Genomic DNA, 27,912 nt, shown 5'->3' with positions numbered 1-27,912 from the left:
CCTGGAGAGAGGATGTTATCCCAAAAGGAGAAATTGGCAATTTTCTTTACACAACACAAGCCCCAAGATTCTTTCTTACTGCAGCTCCCCCGCCATGACGCACAGCCCCAGCTAGCAGCATCAGCCTCTTCCTGGTACAAGAGCTGGGGTGAGCCCCTTGCTCCTATTCTTTCAGGTGACCAGCTGTACCAATAAAAATCAGGACCGTCTCAATATTTAATTGTTTGTCCCAATCAATGTACGATAGGGATGCCATTGGTCTCAATATACAGGTGAGAGGGTGAGCAGTGGGCCAGGGGCAGGTAGCGGGCAAACAGCGAGATGAGCTGCAGACAGGGATGGCCTGGCAGGAGAGTGAGCAGTCCTTGCAGTCGGTAGGGGGGGTTTTTGGCAGGGAAGCGAGAAGATGAGCAGCAAGTAGAGAGGGTGAGAAGAGGTGAGTGGCAGATGGAGCACTGAGGAGGGTCACGGCAAACCAGCACTGGGTGAGGAAGAACATGGAGGGGAGCCAGGAGAGGGTGGGGCTTTGGGCACAATGGGGGCAGGGCTAATGGCACCCCCAAAGGGTCTCAATATTTTACTTTTATGATGTGTTCATCTTCCGCCTCTTCTCCCCAAAGACCAGAGACATGACAAGGCCAGAAGCTGGAGTCATATGGTGCTAAGAGCCACCCAGGGAACCTGGACTGCCAGGGGGAGCCCCAGATCCACCTACGCTGAGAATGAGGACACTGTCCAGAGATGGCTCTCAAGCACCCAAGGCAGGCAGAAAATCCAGCGCTCCCCACAGAGGCCCAGGTTTCTCTGGGTGTCTCTTCCCATGACCCAGCTCTGACTTCTGGCCTGGCCAAGGGACCTCAAGTGAAAGAAGAGCAGAGGGTGGGACCACAATTCTAGTGATGGTAGCCCCCACATACACACACACTTCTACATAGGTTACAGTGCTCCTGTGGGGACTCCCAAATTGGCCTTGGGCATGAGCCACATGGGCCCATGAATCAATCTTCTAGTGAGCACATTAGAAATCCCAGGGTTCTTTTGCGAGTACAAGAAGCAACCTGAATCCTACCTCACCCACACATGTACATCATCCCCCTCTCTTGCCATGGCTGGGTGTGAACAAAGTCTAGAAGGCATCCCATAATGTTTAGCAAAGTCTACCAGGAGACCTAAGGGATTCCAAAGGAACAGCTTGCTGGGAACTCTGGAGTTTCACTTCATAGCACATACAGTTATTACGGAATAGTGATAGAAATGTAGCCATGTTAGTCTGGGGTAGCTGAAGCAAAATGCAGGACAATGTAGCACTTTAAAGACTAACAAGATGGTTTATTAGATGATGAGCTTTCGTGGGCCAGACCCACTTCCTCAGATCAAATAGTGGAAGAAAATAGTCACAACCATATATACCAAAGGATACAATTAAAAAAATGAACACATATGAAAAGGACAAATCACATTTCAGAACAGGAGGGGGATGCGGAGGGGGGGGGAAGGAAGGAAGGTAAGTGTCTGTGAATTGATGATATTAGAGGTTATTACGGAAACACTTAAAACTTCCCTTACTCATTCCATCAGCTATATAAGGGTATGTCTAGACTACATGCCTCTGGCGACAGAGGCATGTAGACCAGGCTACCCGGCATAGGAAAATGAAGCGGCGATTTAAATAATCACAGCTTCATTTAAATTGAAATGGCTGCCACGCTGAGCTGATCAGCTGTTTGTCGGCTCAGCGCAGTAGTCTGGAGCTCCGTGGTTGACATCAAAGGCATTTGTCGACCTCCCTGGTAAACCTCATCCCACGAGGCATACCGGGGAGGTTGACAAATGCCTTTGATGTCCACCGCGGAGCGTCCAGACTACCGCGCTGAGCCGACAAACAGCTGATTGGCTCAGCGCGGCAGCCATTTAAATTTAAATGAAGCGGCGATTATTTAAATTGCCGCTTCATTTTCCTATGCTGGATAGCCTAATCTACATGCCTCTGTTGCCAGAGGCATGTAGTCTAGACATACCCTAAGATACAGACCCCTCAGCTGAGCAAAGAACTAGATACAGCAGAGACCCAGGATGGGGAATCAGACCTCATGTCATTTCAGAAAAGACCCTGGATTGGAAGGGAGGCAACATTCTAAACTATCCTCTCCACAGAGGGAGAGGGAGCAATGCCCAGCAGTGTCCCCACTGAAAATAGGGGTGGACACACAGCACAGGGCCATTACCTGGGTGCTCCTCTAGAGGTGATGCAGGAGGAGGAATGAACGAAGGGCAGCTTTGTGTAGGAGTTTTCTTGCAGGATGGAGGGAAATGTTTCCTCAGAGGCTTCAGGTTGTTAAAGTTCACAGCCCACTCTTTGCCTAATATTTGTGCTAGTGGTGCATTTAAGGTTTAATCCTGCACGGTGCTGAGCACTCTGGCCCCCACCCAGCAAAGCACTTGGGTACATGCCTAACACTAAGCATCTGCCTATGATATGCATCACGGGGGACACTTAAAATTTGTTCTGGGGCAGGAAGCGGTGGGGAATATACAGATTAAACAGAGCCATGGCAATAAAAACAGCAAAGTCAAGCACAAAATATTAGAGATGGTGATTGATTAAAATATTCTGTTCCAAGACTATCGTATCTGAGAATGGGAGGCGGGATCGGTTGGTTGGTTGTTTTTCAGGGAAATGAAGAACTCTTTTTGATATTACTGATGAACATCTGCCCCAAGCTCTTCATGGCATTATGATTAAAATGTTTTACAATGACCTCTGCTTGCTCCGTGACTGAAGTAATTGCAGTGATCATTCAATCTGCGATTTCAAAATTCATGCACTTTCAGCCATAATCATGGTAACTAACAGCCTCAATGCCTCTCACTTCTTTTTTTCATTCTCATTAGCTTATGGGGTTTTTTTTCCCCACCAATGTCATCCCTCCCCCTCCCCCTGTACATTGAAAAAGTTTTAACAGTTTTGTGGAACTATTGACCAGAAACACTTGGGCCTCGTATCATATTGACCAACCTAAGGATCTGGTGTTCTCTAACATCTTTCTGTTTTAGTTTGCAGATGACAGCTAGTGGGGTTGCCAATTAGGCCCCCCAATGGGAGGAAGGAGCAAAGGAGACAACCGCCTTGAGGTTAGCAATTCAAAAAAGCCCGGAGCTGCCAGCCTCCACCATCTCTGCAACGGTGGCAGTCAGAGACCTGGGGCCGTTAGATCCCCATCAGAGCACCACATGGTGTGATCTGGGCAGCTCTGACAGCTGCCAGGTCAGGAGGCACAGCATGGCATGCTCTGGGAGGCACTGAGGCTGGCTGCCCCAGTCCGCCCCTTCCAGGAGCACAGAGCTGGGCCCCCTCCCAACTTCCTGCTTTACCCAGGAGCCTGGTGGCAATTCTGTTGGGCCACCTGTTGCCAATACTTCTGAGAATGGAGCTAAAATTGAGAGGGACAGTAAACACATCTCACCTCCTGCCTTGCCACTATTGTAGTGCAGTTATTGAACAGATGAATGTTGCAGGGTGATTTGGAGGATAAAGAAACGGCATTACTGAGTCTGACCAGGAATTTCCCCAATGTATGGCAGGAGTTGGCACAAGAGACAGTACAGAGGTGCTTGAGGTGGAAGTGCACAAGCAGATAATCAAGGTTGCTACAATCACAGAGCAAAAGCAGCAGTTGATAGCTCAATAATCTAAATGTGGGAAAGAGGCTCAAAGCTTGGAAGAATTTGGAGGAATCGCAGAACTACAATGCAAAGGAAGGCAGAAAAGGAATTACCTGCAACACTTCTCTACTTAAGGGGAGAAGCATTCAACTGTAATAGGTGAGGCAAGTTAAATAAGTACTATGTCAAAGAAACCCAGGCACTTCTGTAAATGAATGTGAGATGGCATATGCTTGAATTGCACAATATCTCTTTGGCATGCAAGAACCCCCATTACTTTTTCATTTCAGGAACCATAGTTCTATTATGTTGCATTGATTTGCTCCAGCCTTCTGTTCTCCATTGCCTGTACAACATAAAATGTTGTACAGATGAAGGCAGAAGTTATTCGGAACACAGTGCAAAGAGACGCACAGTAATGAATGAGGAGAACGCGTATTTCAAAACGTTCTATAAAACCAAAAATTATTTTCATGATGGGAAAAATTGAAAAATACGTCTCTTGGTATTTCATGGTTATGTAATTAATAAACTCAGATCTTTTGGGAGTAATGATGACTGCTCCATCACAATAGGCTGAAAATCATAGGGTATTAGGAGTATTCACTCCCAAATGAGCACTGGGTTTTGTTAATGCATCATATCAATGTAACTTTTCTGCTATTTTTAACTCAGATCCCAAAGATGTATCTTATTAATTATTGACTTTGCACTTGTCTGCCTTTCATTTTACAACCATGCCACAATAGCATACTGAACCTTAATCCCGCAGAAGAGAGTCTGCTGCCTTTCACTAGCACAAAATACCTCTTTGTTGCCGAATGAGCATTTAAAACGATATGTCACAAATTAATTTTAAAAAGGAAGAGCACTATCACCATTTTGAAAAATTATACTAACTCCATTTAATTTGAATCAAGGACAGTAGGAAAACCAAATGCATTTGTGATCAAAATAGTACTAAAGGAAATCCTACAGATTGTGGAAAGTCTTCAATTCATGGAAGGGAGTGGGTATTCTGGCATTGCTTTTGATAGCTGCAGCCTAGCTGCCCCAGGCTATGTCTAGACTATGGCATTTTTCCGGGATACCAAAAGTATCCCGGAAAAACTCCGCCATGTCCAGGGAATATGTCTGCTCTTTCGATATTTTTTGCAGAAGAGCAGAAGCACTTTTTTGGCATCCCTGTAAATCTCATTTTGTGAGGAAGAAGGGATGTTCCAAAAAAGGTTTTTTTCCCTGACATTTGGACCAATGTAGATATTTGGCCCAGTGTAGATGGGCCAAATGTCAGAAAAGCTTCTTCCAAAAAAAGAAGCGGAAAAAGCTATGCAAATTGCAGTTCACAATTTGCATACTTTTTCCAGAAGAACAGTGCAGTGTAGACATAGCCTAATGCTGGTACTACTCAGAGATATTGGACATTACACAGAAAATCACAAGCATTGAACTTAAGCAGGAAAAGGGGGGCAAGAAAGGGGGAAGAAGAAAGAAGGGTATCACTCTTGTGTCTTGCTTACAACATTCCTGCTAATACATCCCCAAATGATGTTCTCTTTTTTTGCAACAGTGCTACACTGTTGACTCATATTTAGCTTCTGACCCCCTCGATCACTTCCACAGTGCTCCTAGCTAGTCATTTCCCATTTTGTAGGTGTGCAACTGATTGTTCCTTCCTAAAGAGACTACTTTGAATTTGTCCTCATTGAATTTTGTCCAATTTCTTTCAGAGCATTTCTCCAGTTTGTTCAGATTATTTTGAATTTGAATCTTATCCTAATAATGATAGAGTATTTCTTGCAAGCCTAATATTTCAGTCTGTCTGAAGATGTTAATTCTCTGTAGCCTAATACATAGGTTTCAAGCTACTAAAAACTCAGATTCAACATCAGAATATTGGTACATTTAACCAATCACTAAATGTTCTTGAATAGCTCATAGTAGTAGTAAAAGCAACATCAAATTAAATTTCTTTTTTCCCCATAGATTCCAACCAGTGGTGCCAGTTAGAGACTTCAGGTATATCCCCTCCTCTCAAGGTTTTTGCACTTGCTCAAAGTCCCATAGGCTGCAAAGCTTGGGGCGGGGGTCAAGATGGGGGAAGATGCTCCAATCACTTTCAAGCAGTGGTCCTGAGATACATTAGTACAGCTGCTACAGGAACAGTTCAGAACATTGCTCTTGCTGTGCAGCTGGACCTCACTAAAATTTGACCCAGCCAGCCCTCTGTGCAAACGAAGGAGCAACTAGGCCAAATTCCAGTGGGTGGCATGTGATTTGGCACCTGGTGTCACAACAGCATTCAAATCTGACCAAACTAGAGCAGTCTCTAGGCCAGTATTTTGACCTGAAATATGAGGAGTCTGTCCAGGCACAGCAATGTGCAGGGGAATCTATTGAGAACTGGACTCCTGGCAACAATAGCTCATTTGCTGTGCAAGTAAGAGAGAGGAGAAACTCCCTGACCAAAGGACACCTGGGGTCCGTAAGAGATGTGGAGCAGGGTCTCTGCTGGGGGAGGACAAAGTTCAGAATCTGTGCTCTCAGGAAATATCTGAATTAGCACCCTTCCAGGACTGAGAAAGGACCATTGTACTCTTCTAGTCTGAGCTCATGTATAACACAGGCTGTAGAGCTTTCCCACAGTAATTCTTAGAGCAGATCTTTTAGAAAATCATCCCATCTTGATTTAAAATTTTTCAGTGATGAAGAATCTACCACAACCCAGGTAAATTGTTCCAATGGTTTAATTGTACCACTGTTAAAAATGTATGCCTTGTTCCTGCCTGAAATTATCTAGCATCAACTTCCAGCCATTGGATCATGTTAAACCTTTCCCCACTAGACTGTAAGAGCACATTACCAATCATTTTTTCCTCATGTAAATGGTCATCACGTCACCCCTTAACTTTCTCTTTATGAAATTAAATAAATTAAGCTCCTTAAGTACAAGGAGGCATTTTTTAAAAAAATCCTTAATCATTCTTATGCCTTTTTTCTGAACCTCTCCAGTTTATAAGAACTGGACACAGTATCCCAACAGCAGTTGTACCAGTGCCAAATAGAGGGGTAAAAATTACCTCTCCATTCATGCTGAAGTTTCCTCTCTTTATTCATCCTTCTGGCCACAGCATCACACTGGGAGTTCAAGTGTATATTATTAACAAAGGAAACAGTATCCCACCACCATCAAGGACTAATAGCTTGTTCTCAAATATAGGTGTGTTAAACACTGAACCAGTCCTTTGCTAGTGAATTCTACCAGTACCAGCCACACCAAGCCAGAGCAGCCCCAGCCATGACAGGGCTGATGGGCCAGGCTGTAGGACTCCATGGCCACAGCAGGACCTCACAACTACAGTGGCACCTCCAGCAAGCCCAGCAGCAGGACCTGAGTCATAAAAGTTTACTGGTCAAGTGCTCTCCTTTAACTGGTTAACCATTTTACCCTCCTACTCAAATTTCTGTCACCTCTTACATGTTCCATTTTCTAAACACCTGTACAACTTTCCTGGATTTTAACAAGAAAAAAAGGTTTGATCCATCTTCTTGCTTACTAATTATGTATTATAGGTAAATGATAAATAGGATTATTTATTAAAATTTATGATGAATAAATCTAATTCAATTTTTAACTAGTCATATCTTTGGGGGAACTAGTTTTGGGATTTGTCTGTCACTGTGACCTTACACCTCTGTTGTTTCCTTTTTGCATATTGTGATCAGGTTTCATTATGACCTTCAGCTCCTTTTTTTAAGATATGACTAGGTATCAAGTGGTGTCCAGCTAAAGAAATAGGAAAATCAGGCATTTACACACTTCATTATCGTTTAGATAAGTTACTATGGAAATAGGTTTATGAACACATTAATTTGCTATCATAAAGGCCATTAGGTAGCATCACAGATTCCAAGGAAATAAATTGCTATCAATATCTAACTTAGTAATCAGAAAAGCAGCCGTTTTGAATTAACTTATCATTAGCGTAACCAGCAATGACATTGCTCCGTCTGATTTTTTTTTTTTTTAACTGATAAAGGATACAGTAGCTTTCCAATGGTGACACAGCCAACATCTGCCAGGGTGCTCCTTGGTCGGGATAAGTACTAAATAAAATCTAAGATAAATAAAAAATGGGGTTACCTTGAATTGTTAGAGTTGACCTTCCTACTCTAGTCTGTCTCAAAAATATGAAATGGCTTTTCTTGAACCTTATAAACAAATGCACTCATATTTTCAGATATATTTAATTCCAATTGCTGATATTTCAGAAACTTAAAACCAGACCTTTGGCTCACAAAAAGGGTCAGCAGTACCAAGCAGTAATCCTTCACCACATTTAAACTAGCAACGTCAGACATTTTGTACAGTGTAAACAAGTCTGTCCCAGAACAAAACTGCAGGCTAGCTTTGAGCAACTGTCTGGGAGGTCAGGCCCAAATAATCCCACCCTTGCTGAGGGGAACATAAATGTGTATGGTCTCCTTTGCTACAGGAATCCTGCCAGGCAGAAAAAGATTCCTCGTGTCAGGCAAGAAGATAATTTCCAACCCTCCAAAACACTTGAACAACATGGCCATCTAAGAATTCACAGATTCCATGAGGACTGCCCAGTCAACAGCAGCAATCACACAACTCAGCTGCAGAATCCCTTCAGCCACCTCCCTGCTAGGCCTTTAGTGTCATTCCACTAGAACACTGTGACTGCTACTTAATTCTGGATCAGTGTCTCCCTCACTATATTTCTGCCTCCATCTTTCAGGTGTTTGACGTATGTCATTATAGTACAGCAGGGTGCAACAGAGCCTAGAAAGGAGACACTTAATTCTGGAGGTGTCTGCCTCACTATTGATTGTCTGAGGTAATATGAAGCCAGGAGGTTGGAAAAGCCAGGATAATGATGCAATCAGGAAAGAATCCAAAAGGGAAAAAAAAATTGCATCCTGGAAAGGAAAGAGTGCAAGAGGAGAGAACAAGAATCAGGCAGTGTCACCATTCATGGGGTGATTTGAGGTGATGGAAGATGGAGATGGAAAAACACACACACAGCAAGAAACACTAAATGCTGCCTCTGGAAGGGGAAAAGAGATAGAAGAAGTGTTCTCTGTAAGCAAAGGACTTGGGAGGCCCCCCCAGGAAAGATTCAAATGCTACCCAGCTGATTAGCAGAGCGCCCACAGTGCCCACAACTGTAAGCATGTGTTTCTTCTGGTGATGCACATCTGTAGATGCCTCAGTGCACATAAAATATATTCCATACATGAGACAAAAAAATTAGAGGGAACATTAAACAGGAATATTAGAACAATGAAAAGTGAAAGAAGGAAGGAACAGAGAATAAAAAGATGGGGAAGAGGGAGAAGAAGAAGGAAAGAGTTATAGAGACTGTTTCTCTGGGACTGTTTTTCGGACTTCTCCACCAGCTAGAGTTCAGCCTTCGGCAGCTCCCCTGCTTCTGCTAGCCAACAGAAAGTGACAGCCACATTTTAGAGCCCACGTAAGATTTTCCCCAGCCTGCTTTCCTTTCTGCATGGAATTCCACAAGAGTTTGAGGGGGAAGTGGAGGAATTAGTACAGATACTTTGGCAGAGGAAGAATCTGACCTCATGAAGGCCCCCGATTTTGAAGTGGTACCTGAGGAGCCATCTCAAAATCATTATGCACCTGCTCATGACCTACACACTAATTAACCTGACATGCCTCTTCTCCATGTTCCCTTGGGGACACAATTTGTAGCACGTGGGCCAGTGTTAACTAATCCACAAGAGAGCTGTCTGAGCAGAGCATGAGGTTCTGTGAATCTTTTTGCCAACTGAGTCTCACTCCCCTGAGAGGACTGGATTTAGCCATAAGGCACCTTAATTACAATTTGAAATCTTTACACGGATTTCATTCTGTCACAGCACATCAGAAAGTCGTCCCGCCCCCCCCCGCCCCTCCCCCCGCACTCCCATCCGCAGCCAGATGTGACATTCAGCCAGCAGGTAGAACAGAAGGTTTTATTGGTTCACAGGGACACAGCATAGGATTGATGTTAGCACAGGCCCCGAGAGCAGGCAGCATTATTCCTCTTGGGGGTGAAGTGGCCCCCAAGTCCTTCACCCCCCTTTCCTGCTCCAAGTCTCATCTCTCATCCTAGCCCAGCCAAGACTGACTCTTCTCACAGACCCTACCCCCTGTCCTGGTGCAGCCCCACCTCTCCTTTGTCCCTTTTCCAGGGCAGGAGTTATCTCCTATACCTGGCCCTCAGGTGTCTGGGCCCAAGACACATCTGGAGTGAGTCATGCTCAGCCTCACACACACATACACACAGCCCAATACAGCAAAGAGTGGACGTAACAACACCCCCGCTACGTTACACATTCTTATTTATTAAATAAAAGAATGTTGCAAATCCAATACTTACAGAGCACACAACTACAAAGATAAAAAGGGTTGAAACTTTCAGGAATCTCAAACAGCATCTGAAAGGTAAGGCAAACGTTACTTATAGAAATGTAATAAAGAAACATTATTTGTGTTTAATCATAAGGAAATATTTTAGATAGAAAATAACATGATTAGCCTGAGAATTCAGTTTCCTGACAGACTCCTAAATACAGGTTCCAAACTACAAGTAATTGTCTATTGCCTTTCCAGAGCCCAATCTTGTTGTCCTTAGAAATACAAAGCTACTTTTAACATCATTGGAGTTTTCCTTGTATAAGAACTTCAAGGCTGCACCCTAAATACATTCTACTTGTTACATAAGAGGTACGCTGTTAGGGCTGACTTCTCCAAAATTTAATTATTCCCTCAAAATATTTCTTGTACAGTACCAAAAAAGTTATTGAACAAAATCATAGTGATAAGAAGGAAATAGCCATTTGGAATCCCATTATCTCTTCAGAATGTCACCAGTTCCTGGATATTCACAGATAAACTATCAGAACTTTGTGTCTGATTTATATTGTACATTATCACAGGGTGATTGTGTACACAAAACAATGACTTATTGTAAAAAGATTGAATGGCCTCAAATATGGGTAAGCAATAAGCTGAAGGCAGTATGCTAAGGTTAGCCTCTGGTGGGCTTCCAACACTTCATTTATCTGCATGTTCACAGGTATGGACACCTGCAGCTCCTGATGGCTGCAGATCACCGTTCATGGCCAATAGGAGCTGCAGGAAACTGCAGACCTGTGAATGTCCAGGTAAATAAAGCACCAGCAACTCACCAGGAGCTAACCCTGGCAAACTGCATTCAGTCCCCAGGCCACTGATTTCCCAACCCTGTAAAAATTCTCAGAAAAATATTTAATTTTTCAAACCATGCTTATTTTAAATTAAATGGTCATCATAAATTGCATTTTCCAATAATCATTCTTTGCATTTACCATTTAAAATCTGTCCTTTTGTTTTATATGTGGGAGCTTCCTTGCTTGACTAAATATTTTTCTATTTGTGAATACTGTACATAAAATCTGTGTGTGACAGAGAATATACCCTGGTGTTCACACTTTCATGGTAATGTATGCCTTGTGAGGTATCAATAAACATCTCCTAACTTGCTGATCAATAATATCCTGGCAAAATCCACATAGCAACATTTTATGTAAAGTCTGAACATAAGCTGAAATCACGACTGATGTAGGTTTTTCAGATAATGCTGAAGAGTGCCCAAACAAGTTCCTGAGAGACACAGGGAAAGCAGACGCCTCAGCCAGATATCAACAAGGTTAATGGACCATTGCCTGCTAAGTGGATATTCTTTGGCAAGAAAGGAGATAGCACAAAAAAAAAATCTACAATTTAGCAAAGAAACAGCATAGAGTTTCCTTTTGTCACTAGACTGTCATCTTGCTCCCAGCTGGAATGCTTCTCAAAGGGGGAGAGGGAGTAAGACTATTAAAAGAAGGGGCAGACACCCCAAGCCATCCATCCTCTCTCTCCCGGTAGGTCTGTGGAATCGCTCCTAAGACCGCAAAGGAAAACAGAAGTTGGACTCCAGGGGAAGAGTGGGTCCTGCCAGAAGAGTTCTCTCAGCAACCTGTGGTGATAAATCTTGAATCTAATATAGTTTGTTAAATTGGGCACTGATAAGTATATTATCTTTACTTTTCTTATAACTATTTCTAACTTTTATGTCTCATTACTTGTACTCACTTAAAAACTCTGTTTTTGTAGTTAATACACTTGTTTTACTGTTTTATCTAATCCAGTGTGTTAAAATTGGAGTGTCTGGGTAACTATTTAAAATAATAATTTGGCATATTATTCCTTTAAGTAACAACAGATAAAATATATTTGTACTGTCCAGCAGAGGGCAGGGCAGGGCAGTACAGGACACACATTTATGGTGGAAGATCTGTGACTGGAGTTCACCCTGCAGTATAATCAAGGTTGGTGAGAGTCAAGGTATAGTTGTCAGGCTGCAGTTACACACTGACCTTCAGAGTGTGGCTTGCTATCTGTGAATGGCTCAGGTGGGAGCTACTACAACAACGTATTGTAATGCACCCAAGATTGCAGGTCAGGGGTGACAGAACCCCCACTAGTCTGGATTATGCCCTGGGTACGTCCTGTTATGTTTTATATCAGAGTAGCAATGGGGTCTACTTTGTAATTTGTCTCTTAAATCTTTTCATTAACTAAAGCCATGGATGTCTGCCTAGTCTTTTAGCTAAAAGTAAACATTAAAAATTGTGCTGACTTTCTGATAGAATGTCAGGGAACTGGATTGTTTTAAGCCTGATGGTGGCAAAAAAGAAAAATATTCCAAGACACTGGAATTAGTTGAGACGGGCTCAGTTCAATAAACAACTGCATTACAAAAGAATCATTTGTGTAATAGAAAACTAGATAAGTTTCCAAAGATTCAGCAGTCGTGATTCAATCAGAGTGGAAATAAGTCGTAGGATCAAGAGATTGAATGGAAAAAATTAGAAACCATGTAGGTGGCCACAGAGAGATCCGCACTGCCATGCATCAGAGAAGCAGGCTCTGTCTATTTAAAGTCTTTCATCTAGAAACATCAAAGTCCAAGCTATTGAAACATGAATAATAACAAGAACAAAAAGGGTTGGAAACTCAAGACAGCAATGACCAATTTTAAATTACAAAAGCAATTTCCAGCACCTCAGGATTGATAATACGTGTGAGCTAAACCAAGTAGGATGTGTGAAGAACACCCAGTACATGTCTTTAATTACATATTTTGTTTCTCTTCCCCCTCTCTATTCTCTAGATCTTAGCTCCCCACTACTCTTTAGGGACTTTGTTAGGATTTTTTTATATATATATTTTACGAACTATTAAAGCCCTGTTTAGATTATTTTAGATTTAATGCCTTTGATAAATCTTCAGTCTGCTCTTTCAAATTATGTTTCAACAGTTTCAAGAGGAACAAGAAATGTGATGACAACTTCATTGGAAGATACAATAGAAATCAAGAGGCGTTAATTGAGAAGTCCATAACTACTGGTCCTTAAATAACAGAAACATAGTCAAGCGCTGACAAGATATAATTAGATGCTTCTGAAAAATTTTATTTTATTGATAAAGCGAAGCATTTGGGGTGGAGGATAGATTGTTTAGTTGTTTTTTGCCATTTAGTATTAGAGAAGCAATGCTATTAACAGCTTACACACCAGAAAAGATCAGCCTTTGACATACCCATATTTAGCAACCTGTGCCTTGCATTACAACTCCAATCTGCCATAGTAATGCAAGCAAAAATTCTATGCCAATTTCTATCCTGATTTATACCCGCATGCAATCCCATTAGACATCAATGGGCTACATGTGGTGCAAATCAGGGCAGAATTTCCCCCTGTGTCTCTATAGTTAGCGACTTTGAGCCACTTTGTCAGCCTGTAGCTCCATTAATGTCAATGGAGCTATGTTGATTTAAACCAATTGGGGATCTGGCCTCTATGTATATTGAACAAATATGGAAAAATATTTCACTGGAAAATCCACCAAGGAAATGTAATACTTTCCCAAAACGTAAACTTATGTGGTTTTGCAAACGATAAAGTAAAGAAATCAAGCAGGACTAAAACATCATCAAATATTGGCTCAAGCGGCAAAGAAATAATATTGCAAAGAAACAATGTTGGTACAATTTCAGTACAGTTAGCCTACTTTGCTTATTCAACAACAATGGAGAAGAGGGAAAATACCTTGTTATTTCAAAATCCCTAATTAGAACTGGAAAATAAACATAAAGCAGTGAGCTAACACAAAGCACATTGTGTGATTTAGTGGAATAACATTTTGTAACAGAGGAGTAAACTCAAGTAACTGACACAGGCTGCAGGGCACATATTTTGAGTAGCAGAGATATCTGAACTCGGTGCAAGGCTGCGGGGTGATTACTGCAGGTATAACTAGAATATTAAAAAGAGTTTTGTAGTTTCTAAAAGGGGCAGAAGGAATTAGCATCTGGAACAAAGGTGTTATGCAGTTAACATTTAGGAAAAGCCACCATTGACAAATTTTAGGCTGAAGTTCGAATTGTGTTGGTAACATTTAATTTACCAATAACCCCACACCTTACGAAATAAGTAAATGTAGACTTGATACAATATGTATATAGTCTGTTCAGAACACGTTGGCAAGTCTGTCTATTTTAGATAACTGAAGGATGCAGACATCTGCATGCCTGTTTTGGCCACATTTTGCATTACACTACATACAAAAATATTTTTATTAATAATAATAATAACAACAATAATAATAATTTACAAAGATGGTGCTAGTTAAACACAGTGTAAACAGAAATTTATCCAAGCAGCAAAACCTATTGCAGAAGATATTGCGATATATTTACAAAGGAACACAAACAACTTTTAAAAAGACATATAGACATTTTTCCCATATTTAGTATTTAGTTTTGAAGACCTAAGAGAGGCTCTGTGTAAATTACAAGATTTATAAGCCATAAATCTTTACCAGATTTCACTATGAATTTCAAAAGGTGTTTTGCTTAAAAATTGGTGGAACAACACATGAAGAGTTATTTTACACATCTGCAGAAATGAAATCTGACTTTTGTGGTTGACCCTTGCAAAAATAACACAAATTAAAATATAAGCTTTGGATTCATACCTCATCTTTGATAAATTGAACTTTACATGAAGGTTGTCCAAGAGTTCATATTTCTCAGAGGAAGCAGACCTAGACAAGCTCATGATTTCACTTCCCAGGTGAGACCTCTGCTCAAATTCTATAGAGCTGTTGTCCCATGAATCATCATCTGTAGTAAAATCTGGATTATGAAGTGCCATACATCGTAACCTACAAAACATTTTAGTAAAAATTGAATGAAAATTTTCCATAATATACTGGGATATAGCCAAATTTTACATATTCTTAAATTGCTTATGATTGACTTCAACCATGAATCATGGGAGTAAAGTTAAACATGTGCTTAAGAGTTCACAGAATCAGGGCATAGTTTGATTGGTGGAAGAAATGTTATCCGACTTGGATTCTAGGAGCTACGCACTGTCAGATAAATTGCATGCACTCAGAGGATGTAGGCAGTGCAGAATGCTTCTCTGACAAACTGTGCTTCTGCCTTTGACAAAACTCTGCCTTGTCAAATCCCATGTGTTTGCTGCAGTGAAGACTGTAGGAAGATGTCAAGAGAACATCACTAGTCTGATGACCCACAAAAGGTTCACTGGAGTGCACCTAATCTCTGACCTGGTTCCCCATTTCTGTGGCCTTTGGAAAAGCTGGTTGGGAGGGAAAGAAGTGGAGCTGTGTAGAGAAGGGTAACTGGAATTTAAATGAGTCTGTGAAGGGGCAGAAGTTGGAGGGCACCCAATCTATATGCATCGATTTCTTGATGCATGCTTCAGTTCACTGGAGAACTAATAGAGTACTTCTGTGGAGAAAGAACCCTTGATGCACCAGTATGTCAGTGCATGTAAGAACTGGCTCCTTGTTACACCAGGCCATATCTACACTGCAGATAAGATTGAAGCTGCTGCAGTCGATCTTCTGGGGTTTGAATTAGCAGGTCTAGCGAAGATACACTAATTCAAACTGAGAGGACTTTCCTGTCAATGCCAGTAGCCCTGCTTCTACAAGGAGTAAGGGAAGCCGAAGGGAGAGTGTGCTTCCTTTGACTTCCCGCAGTGTGGACAGCATCAAAATTCGAGTTATGATATTCGGCTTAAACTATGCAAGTAACGTAGCTAGAGTTGAGTATCTTAATTTGAACTTATCCCCTAGTATAGACCAGACCCCAGGGACTGGATTCTATTCACACCAACACATTGCAAGGTTTTTACAGCACTGATGACTCAGGTCCCTCACCTCTTCCTGGTGAATCAGAAAGCAGAGTTTGTGAAGGGGAAAAAAAAAAACCTCAACACCAGAGTTGGCAGACTTTTTGTCCTGAGGGCCATATCAGGGTTTAGAACTTGTATGCAGGACTGGGTAGGGAAGGCTTCCTGTTTCACTATTGTACTCTCTCCAAGTCCTATTTCGCTCACAACCCTTACTGTCTAGGCTACCTCTCTGGACCCCAACAGTCAGAATGTCAGAAGCAACAATGTAAAATAAATCCTTAATTTAATAAAAATAACCCACCCATTGTCCTCAGTGGAAACCTTCAGCAGAGGAGTCTTCTCTGTAAAGCAGTTGTCCTTTGACCTTGTGCTGAATAATTTGGGCAAACTGAAGTGGTACCTTAAAAAATAAACAATGCTAAATCAATGAATGCATAAATAACAAGTGTTAATCCTTCTTTTAAGGACCCTCTAGCTTCTACACAATATTTATTAGCTAAAATTATATTTCTGTAACTAATTATATATTAACTGAACTAGCATCTGCTTCTTAAAAAATTGCAGGTGACATTCTCCCCATTCTTCATGGAGCGCAATCTCCCATTGATTGCCTAGTTTGCACTGTTCCATGTGCCTAATGCCCACAAAAGTCATTCCACATGTGCAACAAGGGCATGTGTGCAATAAAGATCCATATTGTGAATAAGAGTTCTACACTGCAAATCAGAATTGTATGCTGCATTTGGACTCTTAGACTTTTTTGAAAAAACCCAGGTGACCCTGGATTAAAGAAAAGAAACACTTTGAAGAACTGACTGAGACGCCCCTTTTCCTCCTTCCATCCAAACAATCCCAATCCCCACTCCTCCCCATTCATGAAAGTAGTTCCAAGGTTTTGGGATCCTGTTCTCCAAGGCTGTCAACATGCCACCTTTGTAGGAGCATCTCATTCACATCAAATGTTTAAAAAAAAAGGAAACAATGTTTTTGGAGAGTCTGATCCCTCATTTAACACTCATCTACAGTCTAAAACCTTAGGGTATGTCTACAATGCATTCCTATTCCGAGAGAGGAATACAAATGCGGACAAGCAAAATTGCAAATGAAGCGCAGATTTGGATTTCCCGTGCTTCATTTGCATAATTGCGGACCGCTGCTTTTCTGAAATAGTATATTTTGGGAAAACAAACATGGTCCACGCAGGGTTATTTCGAGAAAAAGCACTTCCTTCGAAATAACCCCGGAGTAAGGAGTAAGGGTTATTTTGAAGGAAGTGCTTTTTCTCGAAATAACCCTGCGCGGACCGCGTTTCTTTTCCCGAAATAAGCTATTTCGGAAAAGCAGTGGTCCACAATTATGCAAATGAAGCACGGGAAATTCAAATCCGTGCTTCATTTGAAATTTCACTTGTCCGCATTTGCATTCCTCTCTCGGAAAAGGAATGCAATGTAGACATACCCTTAATGTCCAACCAGTTCTAAAGAAGTAGCCAACTATATAGCAAACTAACCACATTATTCTATTAATGGAGATTGCCTATCTCCTAGAACTGGAAGGGACCTTGAAAGGTCATTGAGTCCAGTCCCCTGCCTTCACAGCAGGACCAAGTACCATCCCTGACAAATTTTTGCCCCAAATCACCTCCACAGGGATTGAGCTCACAACCCTGGATTTAGCAGGCCAATGCTCAAACCACTGAGCTATGCCTGCCCCCAAATATTCTGAAATAATGAATAATTGTTCAAGTCACCTAGCCACACTCAACCAGCCAAATAGCCACATGTGGCTAGTGTGTTGGACACCATGAGTCTAAAAGATAAACAACGTTGTTTCAACCCCTCTACTTTTAAAAAATAAAATCCATAATCATAGCAAAAATACTCTTGGAATTTCTAATTTTAGGCTCATTTAACATTAACAATAACTTCCAACCAAGCATTCCTTGCAGAAAATTTCACTAAAAGTCTAAATGTTTAGTAAATATTCTGACGGACAGATGAAGTTTCTTGTATTCTGCCAATATTTTAGAAGGGTAAATTGAATGACCTAGGTAATTATAAAACCTGTCAGCCTGATATCAATCACAGGCAAAACAATGGAATGGCTAATGCAGCTCAATTAATAAAATATAATTTAGCACTATCAACATGACAAATATATGCTGTCCGACTGACTTCATATCTTGTTTTGATGAGGTTACAAATTTTGTTGATAAAAATAGTAGTGTTGATATGATACACTTCTAGAAGGCATTTGACTTGGCTTTGCTTGACAGACTTAAGATTTAAAAACTAAAATGAAATAGTGAACATGACACACATTAAACAGATTAAAAATGGGAAAATGACAGGTCTCAAAATCTAACAATAAATAAGGATTCACTATTAAGTGGATGAGTTTCTAGCAGATTCTCCCGATTGTTGATTCTTGACACTACACTATTTAATATTTTTAGCAATGGCCTGGTGTGATGAATGGGAGAGGTTGCTACCCTTTTTCTGGACATGCCAGCCATTCAGTTAACTAAATTGCCTGTCACGATTAAACTCAAAAACAGTGGGCCCTTAAGAAGCTCTAAGAAGTGTTGGCAGGGAGCCGAGAGCGCCAATGAAAAGAGAGTGTGTGATTTGAACTGAAGCAGGACCCTTCTGTTGCAGTCTTTTATGAAGGCAGAACAAGAGCTGGGAGATATGAGTTAAGCCAGGAACAAGGCATGGAATTTCTAGCGATATCCATGCCTAAGGAAAAACTAAACCTTAGAACAGAGTTGTAAGTAGAACAGGGAATGTTTAATTAGATGCGAACAGGTTACTTTCTTTATTTTGGGTTTTTGGAACTCTGTGCTGAGATCTGTGTTTTTAACCTGGCTTTTTTCAGTTGCTCTGTAGCATCTATAGCAACCAAGTATGCTTTACCAAGCATGTCTTCTTTGTTTTGTTAATAGATGTGCCCTTTTAAGACAATGATCTTATTCCTGTGTTCTAGAAGGCAGAACATACTGGCTACGTCTAGACTGGCAAGTTTTTCCACAAAAAACTTGCCAGCTGTCTACACTGGCCGCTTGAATTTGCACAAGAACACTAATGATCTAATGTAAGATTGTCGGTGTTCTTGCACAAATACTAGGCTGCTCCCGCTCAGGAAAAAGCCCTCTTGCGCAAATGCTTTTGCGCAAGAGGGCTGGTGTAAACAGCTAAAAACTGTTTTTCGCAAAAAAGCCCCGATGGCAAAAATGAGGATCAGGGCTTTCTTGCGCAAAACCATGTCTAGATTGGCATGGATGCTTTTCCGCAAAAAGTGCTTTTGCGCAAAAGCGCCCGTGCCAATCTAGATGCTCTTTTCTGCAAATGCTTTTAACGGAAAAACTTTTCCGCTAAAAGCATTTGCCGAAAATCATGCCGGTCTAGACGCAGCCACTGAGTACATATGCCTGAAATTGAAAGGTCAATTATTAAGAAATTACAAGTTGTTTTTTTAAGCTCTCACCTGAAAGAAGGCTAAAGAGCTTGGGGTTACGCCACAAGAAGAAATTACCAAGTGCATCTTCCTGGATTGTCAGAGGGGTTTTTGCATTTTGGTGGTGGCAGTATACGACCCAAGGTCAGGGAATCCGTGACCTTGGGGAGCTCTTAAGCAGAAACCATTAGTGGCAGGATATTTTAAAGTATCTTGCAGGCCCCCACCTTCTGCACTTGAAGTGCCAGAGTAGGGAACAGCCTTGACACCTGGATTACAACACCAAATAATCACTGATAACATCTGCAGATGAGAACAAAGATTGGGGAAGTGATAAATAATGAAGAGGACAGGTCACTCATATATAGTGATCTGGGTCATTTGGTAAACTGGGCACAAATAAAACATATACTTAAATACAGCTGTCTGTAATGCTGTACATCTATCTCAGAACAAAGGATGAAGGCCCCACATACAGGATGAGGGACTCTATCCTAGGAAGCAGTGACTGAAAAAGTGTTGGAAATCATGGAGGATAACCAGCTGAACATGAGCTTTAAATGTAATGTTATACCCAAAAGGGCTAAGATGATCCTTGAATACAGAAACAGAGGATTCCCAGGTAGGAGTAGGAAGGTTGCAGTGCCCCTGTCCTTGACCCTAGTGTGACTGCTTTTGGAATAATGTCCAGTTCTGGTGTCCACTATTCAAGAAGAATGGATGATAAATTGGAGAGGGATCAAAGCAGAGCCAGAAGAATGATAAAAGGGTTGCAAACATGCTTTATAATGATAGACTCTAGCAAAAAGAAAGTTGCAGGATGACTTGATCACCACCTATAAGTGCCTACATGGGAAACAATCTAGCGACAAAGGTACAACAAGATCTAATGACTGGAGGCTGAAGCTTGATCAGAGTCACACTAAAAATAAGGTATACATTTTAACCATGACAGTAATTACACACCAGAACAACTTACTAAAGTTTGTGTTAGACTCCCAGTCTCTGGAGATTTTAAAATCAAGATAGATTTTTAAAAAAAGTTTTGATCTACTTCAAACAAGTATTATTTGGGCAAAGTTCTACAGCGTGCATTCTGCAGAAATGCAGTTAAGATGATCACAGTGGTCCCTTCTGGCTATAAAATTTATGAATCTATGATCAGAAATTCATATTGTCATCTTACAACATAGGGAAAAATGATTAACTCCTGTGTAAGACAGCATTCTGGAAATTGGTGAGCACAATGACAAACTGGTGAATGATGTACCAAGGTTTTACCTGTGGCATTAACAATAATATATGCTACAGTAATGTAATGTTTTACCCCAAAGGGCTAAGATGATCCTTGAATACAGAAACAGAGGGTTCTCAGGTAGGAGTAGGAAGACCTTTAGTAGGTGTAATAAAAACTGAGATCAGTATCCAGAAAACAATCCACAAAGGATCCCATTGCCTTTTGGTAATGAGGTATTATTTAGATCTTAAGAACATAACATAAGAACATAAGAATGGCCGTACTGGGTCAGACCAAAGGTCCATCTAGCCCAGTATCCTGTCTACTGTCAGTGGCCAGCACCAGGTGCCCCAGAGAGGGTGGACCGAAGACAATGATCAAGTGATTTGTCTCCTGCCATCCCTCTCCAGCCTCTGACAGACAGAGGCCAAGGACACCATTTTATCCCCTGGCTAATAGCCTTTTATGGACCTAACCTCCATGAAATTATCTAGCTTCTCTTTAAACTATTATAGTCCTAGCCTTTACAGCCTCCTCTGGCAAGGAGTTCCACAGGTTGACTACACACTGTGTGAAGAACTTTCTTTTATTAGTTTTAAACCTGCTCCCCATTAATTTCATTTGGTGTCCTCTAGTTCTTCTATTTAGGGAACTAATAAATAACTTTTCTTTTTCGGCCCTCTCCACACCACTCATGATTTTATAGACCTCTATCATATCCCCCCTCGGTCTCCTCTTTTCTAAACTGAAAAGTCCCAGTCGCTTCAACCTCTCCTCATATGGGACCCGTTCCAAACCCCCTAATCATTTTAGTTGCCCTTTTCTGAACCCTTTCTAAGGCCAAAATATCTTTTTTGAGGTGAGGAGACCACATCTGTACACAGTATTCAAGATGTGGGCGTACCATAGTTTTATACAGGGGCAGTAAGATATTCTGGGTCTTATTTTCTATCCCTTTCCTAATAATTCCTAGCATCCTATTTGCCTTTTTGACCGCCGCTGCACACTGTGTGGAAGTTTTCAGAGAACTGTCCACGATAACTCCAAGATCTCTTTCCTGATTTGTCGTAGCCAAATTAGCCCCCATCAGACTGTATGTATAGTTGGGGTTATTTTTCCCGGTGTGCATTACTTTACACTTATCCACATTAAATTTCATTTGCCATTTTGTTGCCCAATCACTCAGTTTGGTGAGATCTTCTTGGAGTCCCTCACAATCTGCTTCTGTCTTGACTATCCTAAACAGTTTGGTATCATCCGCAAACTTTACTACCTCACTGCTTACCCCTTTCTCCAGATCATTTATGAATAAGTTGAAAAGGATTGGTCCCAGGACTGACCCTTGGGGTACACCACTAGTTACCCCTCTCCAATCTGAAAATTTACCATTTATTCCTACCCTTTGTTTCCTGTCTTTTAACCAGTTCTCAGTCCAAGAAAGGACCTTCCCTCTTATCCCATGGCCATGTAATTTACACAAGAGCCTTTGGTGAGGGACCTTCTAATCCATACTGCTTAGGTGAAATATATTTCTCGCAGACTATTCTGCTCCTTTAAAAAAAATGCCACAGAGGAATAGGCTTCTAACTTGATATTGCTATGTAGGAAAAAAAAAAAAGGTCCCAAGTCTCAGCTGGTGTAAATGGATGCAATTCCATTTTAATGTGGGGCTACTCCTGCTCCCATGCAGGTGGACAGGAAGTTCTAGCACCACAATGTACCAGCTAGCTCCAGTGAGCAGGTGTGAAGGGGAAAGGAGTGTACATAGTCTAATTCTCATCTTGGAGAGAGAGGGAAATGAGGACTGAATTGTAACTCAATGTGCCACATGCTGTGTCTTACTCAGGGCACACAGTAAAATTATCATCTATGCCTAAGGGAGTAACCAACACACAAAGGAAATTGAAAGGAAAAGTGACAGCAGTGAGTGCAACCAAAAGAAGGATAAAAACAAAGTAAGAGAGTAAATCTACTTAATCTTACAGCTTCATGTGGGTTACATTAGATTTGATGACCCTATTCTTCCTCTCCCTCACATGTTACAAGCCTCATTTTTATTGATGTATAAACTGCACTGTTTATGTCACCTTTGAATTTCACCCCAGAGCTTCACACAACTGCCAAAAAAAGAATGACCAACAGGCTGCAACTGGAAATCTTTCTTCAGAACAAAATAGCATTGTTCATGACAATAAAAATGTGGAAAGTGTAAGGGAGATGCAAGCATAGAAAAGACAAGAGAAAAACACCAGGCTTGGTGAAGTCAGAAAACCCCGTTCTCTAATGATGTTTTGATCCTAATTAGAATGAGAAAGATATGAACTACAAAACAAGAGTATGAAGAAACCATAAAGGTGGGAAGTTTTAGAAAAAGAAACTTTAGAGAGGAGAAAAGTTAGAAAGTCATCAGGAAGGAGAATGTGGACTAGGCAGTGATAATTATGGGTGAAATTCAGGCCAGTATGGAGGTTTGGTACCCTGTACATCTCTAAAATCCCTATACAATTTCTGTCCTTCAGTTTGGTCTTACACATACAGCAGTAAAAGGTTCAATTGGGGTCAAGACAAAGGTGGTCTGGGAATGGGCCACTGATTCATGTTAATGCAGATTTGTTAACCCTGATCCCTTTTTCTTATGGCCTATGGCTTGACAATTATCAGTAGGTGCATCCCTTCTTACTCACTGGCCAGTCCTGAGCAAGTGTGCCATGGACTAAGTAACACACATTTGGGGAGGAAAATATGTCCTGAACTTTAAACCCTGTAATCAGTTTACAATTGAAGAGTATCTTCACAATTGAATGGGGTAGAAACATAAGGGCAGATTCTCAGCTGAAATGAACTTAATTTACTTACCCTCAGCACAGGCAAAGATATAGTAAAGCAGGGGCAAAGGGATCTGCCAGTCAATCCCTCATTCGCACAATTCTGAGCCAAAACACCCCCAACATAACAAAGAGAATCTGGTAGACGTAAAATATAATTATACTAGAGGGTTTACCTGGCATTGCTCAGGTCCTTCTACTCAAATAAGTGTTTATATTCTTCATTTAAGCTATTGCTCTGGGGTAGGGAAGAAGATGGGTTCAATATGCAGGCTGTCCCAGAGAGAGAGGACTACCCCAGCCCTCTCTCACCACAGCAGCTTGTGGTCAGGTGAAAAACACCTCTCCATGCCTGATGCAGTTACAGCAGGCACAGTCAGGGGAGGGATACAGACAGACAAACACAAACTCTCTCAAATATATAGGAGCTAGAGGGAATTTACCATTTTCATTTCAGCTTCACCCAAAACTTAAGGAGGGGGGTAATAAATAACAGATAATACAAATAGAGAGAAATGTTTTCATGCTCCAAAGACACTATTATAATGAAGAGTAAATAACAAACCAATAGCCATGAGGGAAAAAACTCACTGACAGCACCCTTTCCAGTGACTACAAAACACTAGCAATCATAGGCGGCAAATTATATGGGCTCATGGTGCCCAGGCTCTAGGAATATTCAGAGGCAGAGGCCCTGCTCCACCAATATTTGGAGCTGAGTCTCTCCCCTGGCCCTGCCTGGAGCGGGCCCTGGCCTCCACCAGCTACCCCTCCCTCCCACGCACGTCCTCCCCTCTGGCCCCAGAGCGTCTCCCCATTCCCCGGGCCTGGAGCGTCCCTGCCAGAATGAAAGCTGCGCATGCACGGAGTGCTGAAACGCCGCACAACAGCTGAGAGGGGAGATGCCCGGGCATGGCGTGGGACTTTAAAAGCGCTCAGCCCAGAGTTGCACCGCGCGACCCAGCTCCAGGCCCGGCAAGTAGTCTGGAGCCCTTTAAGCAGCTGGGGCCCGATCACAGACTCGAGCACTGCAAACTGGAAGGAAGAAGGTGGGGAGGGGAAGAGTGGGATGAGGAGGGGGAAACATAGGGGGAAGAGGTGGGAGAGGAAGGGGCTTGTGCTGAGGGGAGGGGGGCAAGTCAGGAGAAGAAAGGGGAAGGTACCAATGGACAGGGTGGAGGAGAGAAATGCCAGGTGGCCAAGTGGAAACTGAGGAAAAGGGCAAGACGGGAGGTGTCAGTGGGAGGAGGGACAGGGTGATGCTGGGAGAGAAGAGGAGAGGGGAAGGGCATTGGGTGCTAGACTGGGGAGGGGAAGTGCTGAGAGAAGGCTTGAAAGAAGGGGTGGGCATGAGGAAGGCGGGGATGGAGCAAGTCATGTGTGAGGGCACGGGGCATGAAGGGAATGAGGGCAGAGCGTGGTGAGGGGGTGGGCATCATGGGAAAAGAGGGCAAAGGGGGCAGGGGCAGTGAGGAAAGAGGGGGCACCAGGAGGGTGCAGGGGTAAGGGAAGGTGCAGGGGATTCTGGGGGTGAAGCAGAAGGGCAGACACCTGCAGGGGAGAGACCGGCACCAGAGGAGAGAGGCAGGGCAGGTGTGTAGAGGGAGGTGTTAGGAGAGGGGATGAAGAGGGGTAGCTCACATGATCAGAGTGGGCTACTGGAGGAGTGGACACAGGGGGGGATAGAAGGGCTGGTGGAGGGGGGCAGGTCCCAAGGGCTGAGGGCAGTGAGAAGAGCAGGAGTCTGAGTCAGGACAGCAGAGGAGGGTGAGGGGTTGGGGGGCAACAGGCACCAGGGGAGCTGATGGAGCAAGAGGAGGAGACATGGCAGCAGAGGGAAAGGGTAGAGGTTTATAAGATATTTATTAATAACTTGGGTACCACAGTGGCACATCTAAACAAGCCACATAAACTCAGTACTGGTGCACAACACACAATTCATTCTGCTCATGGGAGGAAACTCTTAGAGGGAACACTTCTCCCAGCCTCTCCACCCCCAAGTGAATGCCACACACATTGGGTTAATGCAATTGCAGGATAGTTGCATGAGGGGGGGTTGATGGGGAACAAACTAATCCCTATTGGTAGGAGGAAGGTGGGAAAAGTCCTTCGAGAGGGGACTTTCCTTCTGGTCATGTGTCCATCAGAGAAAACATTAAGAACATTCCCACTTCGTCACAACAGGTACAACAAAATAGAATATAATATATTTAATGCACAATGGAATCCACAATGGGTTCATTCCATGCTTATGCTACTATGGTGTTTGTGTGGATAACCCAGGAAAAAAGGGTGTAAATATTTAAAAAAGGGTGAAATATGTATATTTCAATATATACTGAATATTCAATATAATATATTGAAGCGGGCGAGTGCGGGTGGGTGGGTGGGAGGTTGGGGGAGGGGAGGACTAGACCCATTCTGGGCACCACCAAAAATTATACAAACCTGCCGCCCCTGCTAGCAATAGGGACAGATCCCTTGCACATACAGGTTTTCAGAAAAGAAAAGTATAGCCTGCCTCAAGCATAACTGTAACTACTGTCAAGTATTCAAGCTCCCCTTCCAGCCTTTGTTCTGAATGCACTCACAGCGCAGCTGGGAATGCTGTTATTAATTAAGAGACAAACTATTCTCCATACAGAAAACTGTATTCTTAACCCTTTGGCAGCTGCTGAGAGAGCTGAGCACACAGACTTGGGCTGGGGGGAAGACGGGTGTGCCTTTTGTTGTGCCTATGACTGATAGAGAGAAGTCTACTTTTTATGAGCCAGTCCCCAACGACGAAGATCATACTTTGTAATCACTAATACTACAAACATGCTGTTTCCATGGGAACTCAGAAGATTGACTGAGGTGGTCAGTGGAAAAAACTCTCCATCTCACACTTGAATGCAATATGCAATGCAAATGCTCCCAAGTCACTCAGAAATCCACAGATGGAATTTGCAGGGCCCAACCTCGCTTTCTCATGGAAAAGCTGATGGAGAGGATAGAGGATGCAGAGCTCATCCAGGGCTATTCAGAACCTGGGGAGGCACATGGGAGGCCAGAGCATCTGGACAGAACCTGTGGTCCCCACAGAATCTTGTCCTTCTGCCCCTGTCTTAATAGGAGTGAATGAACAATTCCAGTTTGGTAATAGTTTACATCTACTTTGCACAGTTACTGGAGAATCAGGCCTACTGCTCTCCCTCCTTCCACAGCTCATTCTAGTTGCTTTGAGGAAAAGGATTCTCTTTGCCTGTCCTCTCCAATGCCTCTCTTGGCTACACAAAGGAAGGAGGAGGAGGGAGATATCCTGTAGCTCCCATTTGTGTGTTGAGAACTTCTCATACTACACCGCACGTATTACAGGGTTGCCAGCTTTCCAGGTCTTGACACCAGACACCACAGCAGGACTTGCTGGCACCACCCCCCTTCCCACCTCTTCCTGTGAGGCTACATCCTCTACTCCACCTCTCTCCTAAGCCTTTGTCCCCTTCCCTCCAAGGCCATACTCACTCCTCTTCCCTGCTTACCCTTCCACCTGGGCACTCTCTCCCTGGAAAGGGACTAATCATTTGCCGCCCACAGAGCCATCACTGCAAACTGTAGCCTAACATGGAGCCTGCCTGCACACGAGATAGCTCAGTGGGAGCTGATGTGGGTTGATGACTCAAGCACCTCCACCTCCCACCCAGCCAATTGTCCTTAAGGTAGGAAAAATTAATGGGACACTACAACTCATACACACATAGGGTGGAAGAGACCTCGGGAGGTCATCAAATCCAGCCCTCCTGCCCAAAGCAGGACCAACCCAACTAAATCATCCCTGCCAGGACTTTGTCAAGCTGAGAATTAAAAACCTCTATGGATGGAGATTCCACCACCTCCCTAGGGAACCCATTCTAGTACTTCACCACCCTCTCAGTGAAATCGTTTTTCCTAATATCCAACCTAGACCTCTCCCACTGTAACTTGAGACCATTGCTCCTTGTTCTGCCACCTGTCACTACTGAGAACAGCCTTTCTCCAGCCTCTTAGGAACCTCCTTTCAGGAAGTTGAAGGCTGCTATCAAATCCCCCCTCACTTTTCTCTTCTGCAGACTAAACAAGCCCAAATTTCTCAGCTTCTCCTTGTAGGTCATGTGCTCCAGCTCCCTAGTCATTTTTGTTGTCCTCCACTGGACCATGTCCAATGCGTCCACATCCTTTCTGTAGTGGGGATCCCGGAATTGGGTGCAGTATTTCAGGTGTGGCCTCACCAGTACCAAATAAAGGGGAAATAATTATTTCCCTAAACCTGCTGGCAATACTCCTCCTAATGCACCCTAATATGCCATTAGCCTTCTTGCCTACAAAGGCACTCTGTTGACTCATATCCAGCTTCTCATCCACTGTAACCCCCACGTCCTTTTCTGCTGAATTGCTGCTTAGCCAGTCAGGCCCCAGCTTGTAACGGTG

General features: G+C 42.7%; 1 protein-coding gene across 4 annotated transcripts in view; it reads right to left on the bottom strand.

Annotated features, from left to right (window-relative positions):
* The window catches only part of OCA2 (OCA2 melanosomal transmembrane protein), a 364,555-nt gene that overhangs the window by 243,717 nt on the left and 92,926 nt on the right, over positions 1-27,912 (bottom strand). For all 4 annotated transcript variants that reach the window (XM_006116097.4, XM_075916334.1, XM_075916327.1 and 1 more), the window contains exons 3-6: positions 16,250-16,348; positions 14,756-14,944; positions 10,071-10,128; positions 7,709-7,781 (exon numbers count right to left, since the gene is read on the bottom strand). In XM_006116097.4, the coding sequence (XP_006116159.1) occupies positions 7,709-7,781; positions 10,071-10,128; positions 14,756-14,944; positions 16,250-16,348 (419 nt within the window). The remainder of the gene's footprint in view (positions 1-7,708; positions 7,782-10,070; positions 10,129-14,755; positions 14,945-16,249; positions 16,349-27,912) is intronic.

This window comes from Pelodiscus sinensis, chromosome 1, assembly GCF_049634645.1.
Source record: "Pelodiscus sinensis isolate JC-2024 chromosome 1, ASM4963464v1, whole genome shotgun sequence".
Taxonomy (NCBI): domain Eukaryota; kingdom Metazoa; phylum Chordata; order Testudines; family Trionychidae; genus Pelodiscus; species Pelodiscus sinensis.
The sequence above is the reverse complement of the archived record's forward strand: the minus strand, read 5'-3'. Positions and strand labels throughout refer to the sequence as shown.